The sequence below is a fragment of the Nyctereutes procyonoides genome, unplaced genomic scaffold, assembly GCF_905146905.1.
Source record: "Nyctereutes procyonoides isolate TBG_1078 unplaced genomic scaffold, NYPRO_anot_genome, whole genome shotgun sequence".
Lineage (NCBI taxonomy): Eukaryota > Metazoa > Chordata > Mammalia > Carnivora > Canidae > Nyctereutes > Nyctereutes procyonoides.
The window spans coordinates 11125252-11143955 of record NW_026575034.1 but is presented as its reverse complement, the minus strand read 5'-3'; the positions used below and the strand labels follow the sequence as shown (position 1 = coordinate 11143955).

The 18704-nt window shown below is 46.0% G+C and overlaps 1 protein-coding gene across 6 annotated transcripts in view; it reads right to left on the bottom strand.

Annotated features, from left to right (window-relative positions):
* Window positions 1-18704, bottom strand: part of PLEKHA7 (pleckstrin homology domain containing A7) — a 228264-nt gene that overhangs the window by 182492 nt on the left and 27068 nt on the right. Inside the window, exon 1 of one of the 6 annotated variants that reach the window (XM_055317618.1) lies at window positions 12685-12802. The exons of the other annotated variants lie outside the window; for them this stretch is intronic. Coding sequence (XP_055173593.1) covers window positions 12685-12716 — 32 coding nt within the window. The 5' untranslated portion in view covers window positions 12717-12802. Of the gene's footprint in view, window positions 1-12684; window positions 12803-18704 lie in introns of those variants that run through there. 6 annotated transcript variants of the gene reach the window in all.

The following is an 18704-nucleotide window of genomic DNA, read 5'->3' as shown; positions in this document are numbered from 1 at the left end:
AGCCTCTACTCCCCATCCCAGGGACCATGGATCATGGAAGACACGGCCTTACTCTTCGGGAGGAGGGTGATGCTGGCCCTGTGCCACTCCAGTACTGGAACCAGGGGGTGGCAAAAATAGAAAAGCAGAGAAGCAAGCACCTGACCAAAAAGCCATACGTGGTGTTTCCCAGATTTCAGCATCTTTTATTTTTAGAGGCATGTGTTCCAATTTGGTTGAGGTATCTTCAGGTTCCATGTACCGAGCTTAATTTAGGACATTTTTTTTTTTTGGTGGTAGGGTAGCAGTTAAATACAGCTTCTCTCAGCCACCCCTGGATTCTAAGCCCTAAATTTAACTCCAAAGAAGCCTGTCTGCCCTACTTCATGATCCTAACCCTCCGAGGAAAACCATTACCCGCTTCTGAAAATCAGAGAGCTCTGACAATGGAGCAGCCAGAGAGGTGTGTCCTCGATTACAGGGTGCTGGGCTGCAGGACCAGAGCTGTCATCAGCTGACTGGGGAGAGGGGACAAGAAGAGGGACAAATAGACCTACTTCATGGCCTAAATCTTGATGACCAATCCCCTGGGGCCCTGGACAGCTATCTGTATATCCAGTCAGAATGGCCAGGGTGTGGCCACAGGTGTCCCATTCTAGCAGCCCTAATACCTGGCACCAGGTACCCACAGGGATGGGGACAGCCTGGCATCTGATCCACAGTTGCACCACATTCAGACAAAAGAAGTAACCAACCACCTGTCCTTCTACCCCAACCCCCAGCCTCTTGTCCTCACTTCCTTCTCCATTTTTAAAAGTTTTTTCTTGGGCACCTGGGTAGCTCAGTAGTTGAGCATCTGCCTTCAGCTCGGGTCATGATCCCGGGATCCTGGGATCAAGTCCGCATCAGGCTTCCCACAGGGAGCTTGCTTCTCCCTCTTCCTAAGTCTCTGCCCCTCTCTCTGTGTATCTCATGAATAAATAAAGAAAATCTTAAATAAATGCTTTTTCTTATTTTATTATATTCACAGTGTTGTGCAACCTTCCTCACTATTTATTTCTAAAACTTTTTTATTTTTCTTTTAAAGATTTTATTTAAAAAAAAAAAGAAAGATTTATTTATTCATGAGAAAGGCAGAGACACAGGCAGTGGAAGAAGCAGGCTCCCTGTGGGGGGCCTGATGCAGGACTGGATCCCAGGACCCCGGGATCACAACCTGAGCCAAAGGCAGATGTTCAACCACTGAGCCACCCAGGTGCCCCTAAAACTTTTTCATTACCCCAAACAGAAACACTATAACCATTAGTAGCAAAAACACTGATTCCTCCCTCCCCCTCCCCAGCCCCCCTCCCCTCCACCCCCCCCCCCCGAAGCCCCTGGTAACTCCTAATCTTTCTGGTTTTTTGTGTATTTGACTATGCACCTCCTATGAATGGAATCATACATTTGTCCTTCTCTGTCTGGCTTCTTTCACTTAGCATGTCTTTGAGGTTCATCCATGTTATAGAATTTCCTTCCTTTTTATGCCCAAACACTATTCCATTTCATGTGTATACTATATCTTGTTTATCTATTCATCTGTTGATGGATAGTTGGGTTATTTCCACCTTTTGGCTATTGTAAAATCTCTGCTTTCAATTCCTTTGAGTATATACCTGGAAGCTGAATTGCTAGATCATGCGGTTAATTCTATCTAGATGGTTGAGAAACCACCAAACTGTTTTCCATAGTGGCTGCACCATTTATATTCCCGTCCACAAAGCCCAAGGGTCCCAATTTCTCCACATCCTGGCCAATCCTTGGGCTCTACCCAAGCCCCAGGAAACAGCCTTTCCCTTGTCATCCCTAGGATGACTCACAAACTACTGGGACCGACAGAAGGGCTCAGCAAAGGACTGCACCCAGACCAGTGGCTAGGAGAGCTTCCCCCTTGGTTCCAGTCCATTTGGTAAAACTCTAAGCAAAAATCATGAGGCTGCTAGGCCAGGACTTACATGCTTCTGAGAATCAGAGCACCTAAAAATGGAAGGTCCAGCCAAGGTGCCCTCTCTCACAGGGCTCTATAGTCACAGAGCATTGATCAGATAATGGGGGGGTGGGGCAGGGGGGGCACAGGGGACTCCAAAGTGGGGCATCTCAACCTTGAGGTACTCAAGATGGCCTACTGCAGTTCAGAAAGAAAATATCAGAACACCTATTCACGTTTATTTTTATATCATCCTTTTAAGTGTGTGTGTGGGTGTCTTATAGGTACATTAGCACAGCAGTTTGTATATAAAATTTATAAATGAGTCTACATATATTAGGGTACATGCTAATTTATTAATGGGATACACATGATCAAAAAAGTTTGAAGACTCCTATCTTAGACCGACCCCTCCTTTGTTGCCATTTTCTCCTTCTGATTTTTTCTTCTGATTTTTATATACTATACCGACAGCCATGATTATAACGGGGAGAAAGAAACTCACAAAACCCACCACCGCAAACCCTTCAGAGCCTGACACTTCTCTACTGTCAACTCATCTTTAGGGGGCTCCTATGCCAGCGGGAAGTGAGAAACAGCTGTCTGTAAACAGTGGAATAGTAGGGAGGGGAGAACGGAAGCATTTTTTTTTCTCCCCCAGGTACCTACTCTATTCCAGCTGAAAGCCTGGAAAAAGGGAGGTTTGCAGCCTAGAAATTTAGAACTCAGCTTTTGAATCAGAGATATTTGTGGGTAAGCCATGGTATCACCATTAACTTCTGGAGCAAATTAGTTAATCCCTCTTCACCTTGATTTTTTCATCTGTAAGATGACCACATAATAACACTAGCACCTACTTCCCAGGGTGGCTGTGGGGAGTAAATGAGGTAGTGGACATAAAACACTAGTGCAAATGTCTGCTCAGCGTGGACTAGGTCTTCTAATGACACAGGTAGGGGTGAGGGCACACAAGAGGCAAGAGGAGAACTCTGGATGAGGCTGGGAAGACAGGACAGGCTCAGGGGCAGGACCAGAGGCATGGAGTGTGTGTGTGTGTGTGTGTGTGTGTGTGTGTGTGTGTGTGTGTGTGTGTATGTGCTGCACACAGTTGTAAGTAACCACCCCATGCATTCCCCAAACATCCTCTAAGCAACCCCTAGTGTCAGGCGCTTTGAGGGATGTAGGCACAAGCCAGGCAAAGTCCACTCTCTGAGCTCATTTCCAGGTGCCACGCTCTGAACCACAAGCCCACCAGGCACCAGCAGAGCCAGCAAGGTACAAGGACATCTGGAGTCAGTAGCCAGACTGTGAAAGTGAAGTTAGGAGCTTAAGCTTAGAGGGGGCCTGACTGAGATCCAGGGACTCTAACAAAAGGCACCAATCTCCTGCAGTAACACACACCACTCAGAATCCAAGAGGAGTCTTTGTTTCAATTTCCCTAAATTTTCCATTCAGAGATTTGGGTTGTTTTGTTTTAACTTCTTCTCTTTTCCAAAGCAAACTCTGCAGAAGGACTTTGTCATCTCAGATACCAGAGCAGAAACTCCACTCCCTGCTTTATTCCTTCAGCCAGCCCCACGCCCCTGGGCCAGAAGGGTTTTATGGCTCTCTTATGCCTGCAGCGTCTGCCTGCACAGGGTTTGGGGAGCTCCCTGCTCTGCCTCAGCCACTTTGACGGGCCTTTCCCACCATGGGAAAAGCTGCCCCAACTTTATGGCTTCACAAAGTGGTGAAATGGCTTCCTGGTTCATCTACGAATGGGCTACACATTAAATTACTTTTCAGGGGCAGGGAGCCAACCATCAGCACCTCCTGGAAAGGCCACCAACAAGAACAGGGCCACTGAAAGCCTCCAAGTCTTTTTGTGCTGACAAAACCACTTATTCAACAGAAGCATGGAAATCATTCCAGGACACGCGCGCTTTGGATGTCCTATTTTTTTTAAAAATTCCCTACCTTGTTTTTAAATTGGCTGTGAAAGTTCAGCTCAACAGCTTACCAGGTACATTATTAACAGGCAAACACTTCTTCGGTTTGCTAGTTAACGTTTAGAAAAGAACATTCCCATTAACATATAATTTCTCCAGCAACTCCAGGAACAGCCCAGAGAGCATTTCACCAGGGCAAACCTCAGCTAGCAACTCCCCCTCCCCCTACTCACATTTTCCTAAACTGGCTTCTTTTCTCCTGAAGCAGAGATAAGCAAAATTCAAATAGCCCCTCAGCTGGGTATGTGAGGTCTGGGCAGTGCCGATCAAAGACAAATGCTAAAGAGACACCCGGTGTATAGCTTTCCACCAGGCTGAGGAAAGGGAAGGGAGAAAACAGCTCTGCTTGATGCCACAAGACCCTCCTCCATTCCTGAGGTCCGCCCACAAGTCACCTCCTGCCAGGGAGCCCAGTGTCCCACTGGACCCGGGATCCAGAAAAGAACAGCCCACCAGCTGTCTTGCTCCCCTTCTCCAATGCTAAAGTGCCCTGAAAACCAGTTTCCTCTTTGACAGCCCAGGAGCCCAAAACGAGCCCCAGACAAGCACTAAGCACTTGTCCTGCGTCCTCCAGGTACCAGAGTGATTTAGATACCCCCATTAGACACAGACTTGGCAGCTGGCTGCCTCAACCTCCTCCTCTGCAGCCAAACTCAGCCTTGGACTCTAGACCCAATTCATTTACCCTACTGCCCTGAAAGAGGAGCTCATCTAAATATGAGGAAGTTGGTCCTGGTCTAACCAACCGCCACCGACCTTCCTTGGGGTGAAATGGGGTGCTCGGAGCATGTAGCAAAGGGGAAAGAAGTGACACAAACAAGGAAGGAGAGAAAGGAAGGGAGACAGAATACAAGAGCGAGGATGAGCAGATAAAACCACATTCAGCCCAAGCCAAAACCCAAAATCTAACTGGGATCTGGTGTGGACAGGGGGACAGAGTTACTAGGAAGTCACGGGAAATCACCTAGATGGCAGCAGGACAGACTGCCAAAGCACTGAGTGGTTTGGCAGGCCCACTCGAGGTGAGAGACCCAGGTGCCGCTGAGGCCACATTCAGAGGGAACTGCCTCCCTCTCCTCCCAGACCACCAAAAGGGAACTGCTTGCAGGCTCAACTCTAGACACAAAGACACACACTCGGCATGCAAGGCTCCACTGGACCCACTGGGCCACACAGAAAAGGGCATTCTCTGGTGTCATTCTTGCTCCACTCACAGGCAAGCTAGTGCCTAGATGAGGCCTCCTGCCTGTCCCTCTCCGTGGACTCAGGCCCTTCTAGGGCAAGGCTCCCCCATGGCCCCCTGATCTCCAGGCGGCCCTCCGGAGGCTGCTGCCCAACGCTGCTTCTGCCAAGCCATCCGGGGTGGTTCACCCTATGCTGCATCAGATAGCACAACATCCTGCCAGGACTGCTGCACGTCCAGCTGTCCTCTCTGAAGGGCTGCTTTGTGTTTCTTGCTTGCAAAAGAAGAAAACTGTTTTTGCAGCTGAACGACACAGTTTGGAGTCTTCAGCAGAGCAACACCAGGGCTACCCCTCACCACCAAGACTGCCTGCATGCAGGAGCCTTGACACAATCAACCTAAACCCTCAATGAGGCTCATGGGCACTTCCAATCCACTGCTTGCCACCCTATACCACTGAAAAATTCTCAGGTACATGCAAGTGCCTGCAGCCTCTGGAAATGGACCTATGCTTCCTCCAGCATAACCTCCCAGACCCATCCACACCAACAAGTTCTTAATATCTAATCTGGATCCTTCCTACTTCAACTTAAGTCCATCCTGGGCCTCAGTAGGAAATCAGATTGCCTGATGTCCTTCCTGGCAAGCTCTGACATACTATGAACCAGAAAGCTGACCTCATGGGCCACACAAAAAAATAAAACAACACACACACACACACACACACACACACACACACAAACTGTACAGGTTTGGGGAGTAGGGAGAGGTAGAAGAAGATTCTGGCTCTTTTAATGCAGCTCATTGCCTGGAGCTACTTCATTCCCTCATTCCCCCTCCCCCCCTTCCCCCACTAAATGTCAATCACATCTATCACCTGACTACAGAGTGCACTGAGCTAGAGGGAGACCAGTAAGCCACATGACAGAATTAGGGCTAAAGGGGTCTCAACAGGTTGATTCTCTGGACCCAATAGCCATATGAAACCTAACAGGGATAAGCTTAAAAAGCTAAATTTGAGTCCCGGCAAAAATAGTACAAAATAGTACAAGAGGGGAGAGAGAGGTTGAGCATTAGCACCTGATGTAATATGACTACACATTAGTAGGGAACCTCTTTTGATTTTAGGTTGTCTTAATAGAAGTAAAATGCTGAGAAAAAGAGAGATGATGACTCTATTCTCTTCTGAGCTGGTCAGACACCACCGGGCGCACAGTGCTCAATCCTGCATATCACAATATAATAGACATGCATTGCTCACACCCTCTTCTTCAGTGAAGACCACCTCCCCACGCTGTCAGGTTGCAACCGTTGGCTACTCAAGGGGTGACCCAGGATCCAAGCAGGGCCAACCGAAATCTTCTCTAAGATGTGATACACAGATCCTAGGAGAGTGAGCACCAAGGCCAGGTCAGATCCACCCCTGGCATTCCCTGGTACTGGAACTGATAACACTTGGCTTTTCTGTTTAAGCTAGTTTGAGTTGGGTTTCTGTCACTTCCAAACTGAGGTGCTGATTAATACACACTTTAAGAAGATTACTGATAAAGTACAATATGCCCAGACTAGTACCAAAGACAGTAAATAAATAAAAAGCCATGCTTCATGAGAAAACAAGGAAGATTTAACTCAGAAAATGGCATGCTTATGGCCACAGGGGAGCCTCCATGAATCCTTAAGGAAGAAACTGGTTCTTTGTGGGGCCAGGGGGCAGATCCACAACATGGGTGGAAGTTACAGAAAGTGGAATTTCTGGAAAGTCTGAATAGTATGACAAAACTGATAAATCTGAACCCACCTCCTACTCTATTCTAACTCATCAGATTATAGCGATTCCTTTTATCATTGCAAAGTAGTTTATCTTGAGAAACTGCAACTTCTATAAACTTCAGCTTCCAATCTGCACAATGGAGATAATAATCCCTCCCAAACCAGCTTCAAAGGTTATTTTCTCTTTACAAAAGAGAAAATGTAAACAAAGAGTGAATTATCAGAGGCTGATGTCCTATGACCCAATAATGATTCTTCCAAGATATTATCCTAAGGAAGTGACCAGAAATGTTCATAAAGGCAAGAGTGTTTATAACAGCATCATTCATAATAATGAAAAAAAGGGGAAATAACCTAATGTCCCAAAATTTGAGGTTTACTCATAAAAACTAGACACTGTAGGAGCACCTGGGTGGCTCAGTTGGTTAAGTATCTGCCTTTGGCTCAGGGCATGATCCCAGGGTCCTGGATCAAGTCCTGCATGGGGCTCCCTGCTCAGTGGGAAGCCTGCTTCTCCCTCTCCTGCTCCCCGTACTTGTACATTCTCTTTCTCTCTGTCAAATAAATAAATAAAATCTTAAAAAAAAAAAAACCCTAGAGACTAGAAGAACAATTAATGATGGGGAGAAATGTCTACAATAGATTAGTGAAACAAACAAGAACCAAAACCATATGTACAACAATCCCAAGTTTATAAAATTTACAATACATTTGCAAAGAAAAAGGAAGAAAAAATGTTAACAATGATTATCCTTGAGAGATTATAAATATTTTTTCCTTCTTTAGATGGGTCTCTATTTTCCTAATTATACAATAAACATGTATTTTTTTAAACCAGGAATAGAATGTATATACTATAAATGCTATAAAGTATCTTGCCAACTGTAAGAACTATGGAAACAAAACAATGTGGTTCTTAAATAGGGATCCCTGCCTCATTTGTCTTTTTTGCTTTGAATTTAGCAATTCTTGATTATAGAATGTCTATTTTTTTTAAATAGAAACAAATGAAGACAATGAGGACAATGCTGGATTCTTACGAAAGACTCCAAAACAAAATCCTATGTGACCTTTAGGCAAGTCAGTTTCCTAACCAATAAAATGAGGAAGGTGACAGCATTGCTTTGTGTGAGTATAGGTTTAAACATTCACTGAGAACTTCTAAATGCCAGCCTGTTTCATAATTTTCTTTTATCTACTAAGGTACAGGAAACATTTTCCATATCATTAGTTAATATTTTACAGCACCACTTTAAATGGATGCATAGTAATCCACTGTATGACTATTATCACCAGTGAGTGATAGGAGTTTTTTGCTTGGTTTGATCACTGATATGGAAATAGTTAATCTTCTCAGCAACTCTTTGAGCTTAGATGTTCCAAGTACAGAACATACTCAATAAATGTAAGCTATTATTACTGCCATATTAGCCACTATTACTATTACTCCTCAGGTTCTAGTGAGCTATCCAAGTTCAATCTAATATTTTAGGCTTTTGAAAATGTTTCTCTGAAAGTCAGGAAAAATGCAGATATGTGGATATTTTAGAATCTGGCCTCTTTGCCTTTTGTTTTTAAGATTTTATTAATTTATTTAGAGAGAGAGAGAGAACACAAGCAGGGAGGGAGAGAATACCAAGCAGACTCCATGTTCAGCACAGAGCCCAATGTGGGGCTTGATCTTACAACCCCGAGATCATGACCTGAGCTGAAACCAAGAGTCGGATGCTCAACCAACTCACCCAGGTTCCCCTGGCCTCCTTGTTTTCTAAATGCCTCCACACATTATGATGAATAGACATCAACATACCAAGACACATGTGGTATCACCAAGCAGCTAATTTTCGTAAATGCCTGAAAAATCTGAAACCTTCTGGTCAGTAACCATATGGCCTGCTATAATAAACCAAAGGGTTCCCCAAAGAAGCATGGACCACAAGGCCTCTAGCAAATCCGTGGACCTAGATGGGTTTGTGTGGAAAAAGAGGACTAGTAGTGAAAAAAGAGGGGTTCCCCTCTGATTGGAAGCATACTAGAATATAGCCATATAGCCTGCATGCTGGACTAACGGGCACATTCATCCTGGAACTTAGACTGAGCACCTGCCTCTTATGTCAGGCTCTGTGCCTTATGCATTGAGCACACTCACATTTCCACCTTCCAATGATCCTGTGGTGTTAATATTCCCTCACCCCATCTTACAGGTACAGGACTTGAGGTTCAGTAAGGGTAAGTGACTTCATGGGAATCTCACAGCCAGTAAAGGGTGCAGATGGGGCTACACCCCACACTCTATGCCTCCAAAGTCCAAGCTCTCTCATGGTGGTGCTCTCCCCTCTAGTTACTCAACCAGGGTCTTCCTCCCCAACCACTGTGAGTATCAAACAAGCCAGGCTTTGGTCATCTGGGAAAGGACCTCCACAAGGGTTGGGCCACCCAGACCCAGGATGGCAGGCAGTGCAGCCTCCAGCTGGCCCACAAGCACACAGAGTAAAGCATACAGAATGAGTTTCAGCACTGGCTGCACCCCTTACTGTCAGACTCCAAGAAGTTACTTGCCCTCGCTGAGCCAGAGGTCCTGCACCTCTGAGACAGGGGTACTTGAGAGACCTGACCTGTAGCCATACCAGGAGCTGTTTGTCCAGAGCCCCAAGACTCAAAGGAAAGCCGTTGGACTTTCTTAGGGTGTATGGTCTTCTGAAGTGACTGACATCTTGGTCCATTCCATCTAGCCCTTCAGAAACAAGCCCTGGGAATGAACTATCAAACCTTGGGCAACTGACAAGAACATGAGTCCAGCCAAAGCCTCTTTAAACTTCTACACTGGGCAGCCTGGGTGGCTCAGCGGTTTAGCACCACCTTCAGCCCAGGACATGATCTTGGGGACCCGGGATCAAGTCCCACATCAGGCTCCCTGCATGGAGCCTGCTTCTCCCTCTGCCTGTGTCTCTGCCTCTATCTCTCTCTCTCTCTCTCATGAATAAATAAATAAAATCTTTTTAAAAATAAATAAATACATAATAAACTTCTAAACTGAGGCCTCATTGACCCACAGAGGAAGGGAGGCTGCTACTCTGTGGGTTGCCCTGTTTGAAACATTTTCCATGTTTCATTTCTTTTCTGTACTTTTTATTTTTTTGAGAGAGAGAGAACAAAAGTGGGGAGGGACAGAGGGAAAGAGAGAATCACAAGCAGGCTCCACACCCAGCATGGAGCCTGACCTCACCACCCTGAGATCCCGACTTGAGCCAAAATCAAGAGTCAGATGCTTAACCAACTGAGCCACCCAGGTGCCCCTCACTGTTCCATTTTTAATGTCCACTCTATCCCCCTTTTTTTCTTCCAGCCCTTTTTCCCACCCAAGGGTAAAAACCAGGCTGGAAAGATGGGCTCATCCAGGAAGAAGGGCCAGCATGGTACAGGGCAGGAGTGCTGAGAAGCACAGAGATTTATTGGAATGTGCTGTAGAGCTCATAGGAATTCCCCCAACCTCCAGACGGGCCCATTGTTTAACTCACCTCTAAGTTAAGGGGGTTGGACTAGATGCTGTCTAAAACCCCACCCCTCCAGTAAAGCTCTGTCCTGGAGTTTCCTCTATAAGATCTTATCTGTAGTGAGAAGCAATGTTTTCACTCTAGTGGAACAACTGGGCTATAGAGTAAATTGTTTTCTTAAAGCACCTCAGATGTTTTTTCTGTCCCTTTTTTTTTTTCTCACCTGACATTTACTTTCAAAGCCAGACCTGGGGAGGGAATCATGGCTGTTTTGCTCACTACCATACACCTAGCTTAAGTGCAATTCACTCAGTGAGTAACTTCAATAAATGCATGCCTGCACACATGCACGTCAACTTTTCTTTAATCTAATCCTTCTCTAAGTGTGGTCACATATACACCCTGGACTAGCACACACAGCTACCTGTTTTGTTTACTGTCAGAACCATCACATACCCAAGTCAAAGTAGATCTAACATACCCAGTCTACCTCAGCCAGGACATCCCTACCCCTCCTACCATTATTCTCGCAGATGAGTAAAACATTCTAGAGAGGTGAGGCAGCTCTCCTCTCCCTCTATCACTCCACATTTTATACCATGGCTGGATGAACTGCCCTAGAACTGTTCCCACCATATCAACAATCTGTTCAAAAGCCTTCAGTAATATACAGAAAGTCAACAGACACGTGAAAAGATGCTCAACATCGGTCATCACCAGGGAAGTGGAAATCAAAACCACAATGAGGTAATCTCACACCTGTTGGAATGGTTAATATCAAAAAGACAAGAAATAACAAGTGTTGGCAAGGATGTGGAGAAAAGGGAGCCATTGTATACTTGGTAGAAATTATAAATTGGTACAACTATTCTGGCAAACAGTACGGATATTCCTCAAGAAATTAAAAATAGAACTACCAGGGGCACAGTGGTTGAGTGCCTGCCTTTGGCTCAGGTCATTATCTCAGGGTCCTGGGATCAAGTACTGCATTGGGCTCCCCACAGGGAATCTGTTTCTCCCTCTGCCTGTCTCTGCCTGTCTCTGCCTCTCTCTGTGTCTCTCATGAATAAATAAATAAAATCTTTAAAAAAAAAAAAAGAACTACCAGATGATCCAGCAATTTCACTTCTGGGTATTTATCCAAAGAAAGCAAAAACACTAACTCAGCTGCCCTTCCATGTTCACTGCAGCATCATTTACACTAGCCAAAATCTAGAAACAACCTAAGTGTTCATTGATAGATAAATGAATAAATTGTGGTACGTGTATACACACACACACACACACACAGAGGAATATCATTCAGCCATGAAAAAAAAAGAAATTTTCCCATTTGCAACATTCTCATAATGTCCCTGAGGGCATTATGCTAACTGAAATAAGTCAAAAAAAGAAAGACAAACACTCTATGATCTCACCTATATGTGGAATCTAAAAATAACAATAACAACCAGCTAATAAGTACAGGGAACAGAAAGGTGGTTGCCAGAGGTGGGGGGTGGGGGGTGGGGGGAGGGTAGATAAAACAGGTGAACAAAGTCAAAAGCTACAAACTTCCAGTTATAAATTAAATAAGTCCTAGGGATATAATGTACAGCATGGCAACTATATTTAATAACACTGTATTAAATATTTGAAAGTTGCTAAAGGAATAGATCTTAAAAGTTCTCATCAAAGAAAAAAAAATCTATTAAGTATGTGTGGTGATGGATGCTAACTAGACACGTGATCATTTCACAGTGTATACAAATAGAGTTGTTACGTTGTACACCTGAAACTAATATAATATTGTATGTCAGTTATGTCTCAATTTAAAAGAAAAAAAAAAGCCTTTACTAGCTCCCGATCACTTAAAGAATCAAGCAAAACTCCTAAGCCCAGTGTCCAAGGCCTCCCAACTAAGATTCCACTCCTCATCTCCAAGAACCACCACTTCAGCCCAGACCCACCATCCCTACATCATTGCTCACAACCCACCACCCTCTTGCAGGCCACCTCTATTCCACTGGCGGTTCCTCTTCAGATTCCCTCCTCCACCTCTTGTTTTCCGCCATTCCTATTTATCCCTCACCACCTCCAACTTTATCTCCCCAGATAAGAACAAGTGACTTCAGCCAGATGGCTAACTAGACAAGGACAGCGTCATCCGGGTCTCTTCTCTGTGTCCCTTAGTACCGAGCATCATGTTGCATACACAGCAGATATGAAATAAGTACTGACTGGTTAACTCTCATCCTGCCCCAACTCAGACGTTCCCACCCCTTACCCATCACCAAAGCCAAACCACACAGCAAGAATGCCTACCTGCCCGGTGCCAGCCCCAACTCGAGAATCATTAGCAGCTAACAAAAAGCAAAGTTTGAGACAGACCTGGGATCAAATCCTGGCTCTACCAAATCCTAGCTGGGCAACCTAAGCAAGATACTCAACCTCTGAGCCTTGGTATCCTTGTCTACAAAAAGAGGCAGAGTCTTTCCTTCATCTTCAGGCTGCAGTGAGGATGAAACAAGGTAACATAGGTGCTAACACCCAGTAGATGTAAGGCAAAGCTTCCCCCGCCCCTTTGCCACCCCAACAAAAACACATCAGCTCAGATGTGCGTGAAAACCGGTTGGACAGCAAGCACACCTCATCTCCCCTCACCTCCAGCTGGCTCCCTAAGACAGAGGAAACAAAGCCTGAATGTACTCTGGCTCCCCCCAAGCAGGGAGGTCTCTGGAAGAGGTCTTTGTTAACACAACTTTAGTTTAAAAGCTTCTTTATGAGCCAGACACACTGTTTCTTTTTACAAGAGGAAGAATCAGCCTACAGCTTAATATCACTTAATGGTGATAACAAGGCGTTTTGTTCACATCCCTCAGTTAAATTCTGCAATAATTAGCGGCCACCTACTCCTGTTGCTTGAGGGAAGCAAGGCAGCAAGAATGAGGAATGGTCCTTGTTCATAGAGACCGGGACATGAAATAGTTATCAAGTAACATAAGATAGAAAGTCATACATAGGGGAAAGGAGCAAACCTGACCTCAGTAGGTTTTCTGAATCATAGAAAATAACAAAGGGGTAGCAGGCTAAGTGCTATACATGTATGTTTATCTTGCTGTGTTCAGAAAAATAGGCTGGCAAACAACATTTAATGGTTGCATTTTATGGTCTCCATAATTTAGTTATCTGACTCCTAACCGATGGACAAGGCTGTTTTCAATTTCTTAGTAATATACACAAGACTGCAAATGACCATCCCTGTACATAAACCTCTGTAATTTGTCTCCATATCCCCTGAAAGGATGGAGCCATAGCACTGAAAATGCTAGGTGTCTGTACTTCTGATGATCTCAATAAGCAATGAAACTACCCTTTCCCAGAACACACACGTATAAATACGCATACACACATACATACACAAGTGTGCCTTGTGCCCTCCTCCATGCCCACAGCCCTGCCTCAGTTCAGGCCTGGATCATCTCTCACTTAAATGGTCATAGGAGATTATGGTCAAGGCAGCCAGCACGTCTCCCTGCACAGGACCACCAGAATGAGATTTGCAAAATACCAACCTGATCCTGCACTTCAGTGCCTGAAGTCATTCTGCCCCCACCCCTGACAAAGACTCAACCCTTAGCCCATCTCCAGCCTGATCTGCAGGTGGCCTCTTCCCCACATGACCACAACCCCATCTTCAACCCTAGGCACATTTCTACAGTGCCAGGCCATGTTTGCCTCCACCTCATGCCCCCTTCCCTTCTTATCTCTACCCCACTCAAGTGTTACCTCTTCTCAAAAGTCACCCCTGACCTCTCAGAGTTAAGAAACAACATACCTTCTTCGTGCTTCTAGCAAAGCACTTGCCAGACAGTCATGTTCATGATGGCTATCCACTCACACATTTTCCCTACCTTCACCTCCCTCTCTGGGCTCCAGAAGGGAGGAGATCATATCCTGTCCATCCTTAGATGCCTGACTCTGGGACACAATAGGTCTAGCAAAGGTAATTGAATGAGTGCACAAATATGAATACACAGGAACACAAGACCTTGAAAATAACTCTGGGAGGCAGGCAGAGTTAGATGGTTATTCCCACTTTACAGATATGGAATCTGAGGCCCAGTGGCTCAAGGTCACATAGTGAGCTACAGAACCAGGATAAAGCCCCAGCTCTCCTGAATGTTGAGCCCAGTAATCAGAGAGCCAAGGGGACATGAACTGCACATCAGCATAGCTTCCTAAATTAAATCCCCCATTCTTTGTTACCCTTGCTCTTTCTAAGGCACTTCATCAGTTGCACTGTTCCAGTGAGAGGTACCTGCAACCTATCAGTCTCTGAGAACCTGGCCCTGTGAAGCCAGCAAGATGAAAAAACACATATGCCACCTTTCTTGAGCAGAAATGGGTTACTCACTAATGTCAAATCAGTAATTCTCTTTGGTTCATAAAGACTTCTCATTTGAGGGCAGCCCGGGTGGCTCAGCAGTTTAGCACCGCCTTCCACCCAGGGCATGATCCTGGAGATCTGGGATCAAGTCCCACGTCAGACTCCCTGCATGGAGCCTGCTTCTCCCTCTGCCTGTGTCTCTGCCTCTCTCTCTCTCTCTCTCATGAATAAATAAATAAAATCTTAAAAAAAAAAGACTTCTCATTTGGCCCATCCACCGACAGGTAGTGGCCCATCCACCGACAGGTAAATCCATCCATAAGCAAGCAGGTCTGTGTACAGATAGTCTCCATGTCTCGTGAGTCTACCCTGTGTCTGTTACCTAGCTGTCACCACAAGGAATAGCCACATCAAGGAGCATAGTCACTAACTGAGAAGGACAGGGTCCCTGCCATGGACAGACAAGAGAGAGGGAAACCGTCCTTGGCCCACAGTACTGGCCAGAGGCCGCAGGAATTGCTAGGCAGGACAAGGAACCCCTGCTTGGACCTCCCTGATGCATTGAACTTCTCCAATTCCTCTTTCCCTGCAAAGAAAGCCAGTCCAGTGTTGAGTCTGGTAAGAGAACTCCAAACAGGAAAAATTATATCAGATCTTTGGAAAGACTGCAAAAGCAAGAACAGCTAACATCTGTTGACACTCACAGTAGGTCAGACATTAACTCCACACAACAAACCTATGGGGTAGCTATCAGTAGAGCATATCTAGGACCACACAGCTAGTGGTGGAGCAGAATTCCACCAAAGTCAGCCCCCTGTAGTCAGACTGGCCAGTGGGCTCTCACGCAGGCTGTGTCCACCACCCCCTATGGGAATCCCCAAACTCTCCCCGGTCCCATCTACTTCTCCAAATCCACAGCCACCACCCACACAGGGCATCCTTGGCAGAAGGCAGAACAAGTACAAAGGCACTGAGGAGAAAAGGCCAATGAGACATCAGAGAAGAACAAGCCATCCTTTGAGGTAGAGTTGTGGATTTGGGGTTTTTTTGTTTGTTTGTTTGCTTGGCAGAGTAAGGGAGAAAAGATAAGCAAGATAAGGGCCAATAAAAGGAATAATCTCCCAGTTATAAAATAAATATCACACAGGGATGTAATATACAGCATAGGGAATATAGTTAATAATACTGTGATATTTTGTATGGCAACAGATGGTAACTAGATTTATTGTGGTGACTATTTCATAATGCATATAGTAGAAAATCACTATGTTATAACCTGAAACTAACACGATATTGCCTGTCAATTATTCTTCAATAAATAAATAAATTACTAAAATAAAAATAGGGCCAACGGATAAAGGTCTTACCCATCAGGCTAAACGAGCAGCGGTCATCAGGGGCCAGTTACTTAGCACAGAGTAGGCCTTCAATAAGCAGAAATTCCTTCCTCTTTATGCAGAGAAGTTAATGGGGACTCACTGAGGCTTTCGTAGCCAAGGAGTGACGAGAGCAAATTTGCATTTTAGAGAGAATATTGCTCTGTCCCTCTTGCAGTCTCAGATGGAACCCTTGCAGGGTAAAATGTAATATTAATGATGATCAGGACATAATATGAAAATGATATAATATAATGATAAATGTACTTACTGAGTATTTATTAGGTGCCAGGTACCCATAACACTGGATATGATTGAATTCCTTTAATTCTCACAATTGTCCTAAGAAGCAGACACTATTCCTATCCCATTTTGCAGGTGAGGGATCTGAGGTCCAGAGAGGTTACACTGGGAAGTGAGACCCTGGGGTTGCAACCCAGGCAGCCTGACATTAGGCCCAGGGCTCCCAAGCACCTGCAGGTCCCTGGTCCCCGGAAGGAGAGCTTCCCAAGGCACCCACTGATCCCTGCCCTGCTGACACCCAGACCGGGTTACAGGTATGTCTCCCAGCCACTGCCAGCCCTCCTCTCTCTTCCCATTGCCAAGTCTGCCCAGAGCTAGCCCCACCCCCAGGCTGGAAACCATCCCCCCACCCCAAGAGGCTGCTAATATCAGAGGGGAAAAAGGCGCTGCAGTAACAACCTGGTTCTTGAGCTGCAAAGAGAAAAGGAGCGAACGAGGAGGAGTGGGCCACCAGATCCCCGCAGACTTCAGGGTGGAAAGTGTTCAATTAAAATGCATTCTGCTGGAGTTCAGCAGCATTTCAACAGAGCCACCATTGTCTCTGTCTAAACTGCTGCTGCCCACAGCCCAGCAAGCAGCAACGAAACAGGCTGTCGTCATGGAACCGGAATGTAGGGTCCTGGCCCTCCCGACAGCACCAGAAACGCCGCTCTGTTTACCCACGTTGCCCCTATTTAAAAACAAAACAAAAAGCCCCACTCCACCATCAGCCCTTCAGCATCCAAGACACCAGGGAAGGACAGACAGTGGTGGGAGGACGCTCCATATGCCAGCGGTGTGAGGTGAGTCTGCCAGAAGATTCCCAAAGAGCCGGCCAGGCTGGGAGAGACAGGCCTCCCCCAGGATGCTGGAAACGTACTTTTGGGAATATACAAAAATCAGATACAAATAGCTATCTGTGTGGGGCATAAACAAAAACTGCCAAGCCCTGGAAGGGTCCCAGGCCCCTTTAGAAAATGTTTATGGCCAAAGAATCTGGAATGTTTGGCCAAGGGCTTGGAATCCAGACACTGTTCATGCCCGCATAAATGAGACACCCTACAGGGCAAATGCAGGCCTGTGTGTCCAGCCAACTATGGGGCAGAGACAAACTGAGGCTGACCGGCCATGGGATAGCACCCTCCTCCACCTCAACCCATGAAACAGGTCATCAAGAGGCAGGAGCCCAGAACCAGGCGCACCCGGTACACTAAACTCAGAAACAGGATGTCTAAGGTGACGGGCACTTCAGGGTGCTGACTTGTACCCAAATCCACTCTGCGAAAGTCCGAAGGACAGATTTAATTGGTGAACCCAGACCCCAGCAGAAAGAAGAGTCAGAGGTGCTCAAAAACCTATTTATCAGTTTGAGGAGAACATGAAACCCATGGGTCCCCAGAAAACCATTCTCCTAGGCGGTCCTCTGACGTCAGGTCCACAATCCTTGGTAGGTCCCAGGTGGCCCTTCATGCTCTGACTCTGACCTGACCTCTCAGCTTCACCTTCTTCACAGTACCCAGTATTCTACACACACACACACACACACACACACACTCTCTCTCTCTCTCTCCCTCCCTCCCTGCTCTTCCCTCCCTCCCTCTTCTTTCCCTTTCTCTCTCTTTCCCCCATCCCCTACTATTCCAGTGATACTGAACTACCTAGAATCTAGAAGTCCTTAACTCTACATACTATTTAAAGACACCATCCTACCTTCTGCCTCAAAGGCTTTTCTTCCTTTCCTGATCTAGCTAACCTGCTAGAGGACCCCACTCAAGCACCATGTACCCTACTCTACAAAGCTTTCCTTGACTCCTCAACCAGTCGATCCCCGAGTAACAGAGCCAGAACTGCAAGGAGTCTCTTGGGAAACTAACAACCTTCTACCTAATAGAGGGTGGGTACAGGACAGAAGCAGGGATAAGAGGAACCAGAACTCACTCCCTGTATTTTCAGAACTAAAAGCAAAGAAGGAAGTCAGAGCAGAAGAGGTTTCAACTTCAAAATGGAGCCTCCTAACAATGGGGATATGAGGACTCCAGGAGGGGCTGCCTTGTGCACCCCTCCTGCTATCCAAAGTAATCCAGTGGACAGAGCCTGATCAGCAGTGCTGCTGGAGGCATTTCGATACGGGGCAAACAGGTAAACCACATCGGAGACATCAGGGACCCAGACCTTTCCATAAAGGCCTGAAATTCTAGGGGTGGAGGCAACGAGGAAATGCTCATGGTGAAGTCCTAGGAGGAGGGGAGCAGCTCTGTGTGCAGAGCTCCAGCCCCTCCTGAGAATCCTAGACCACC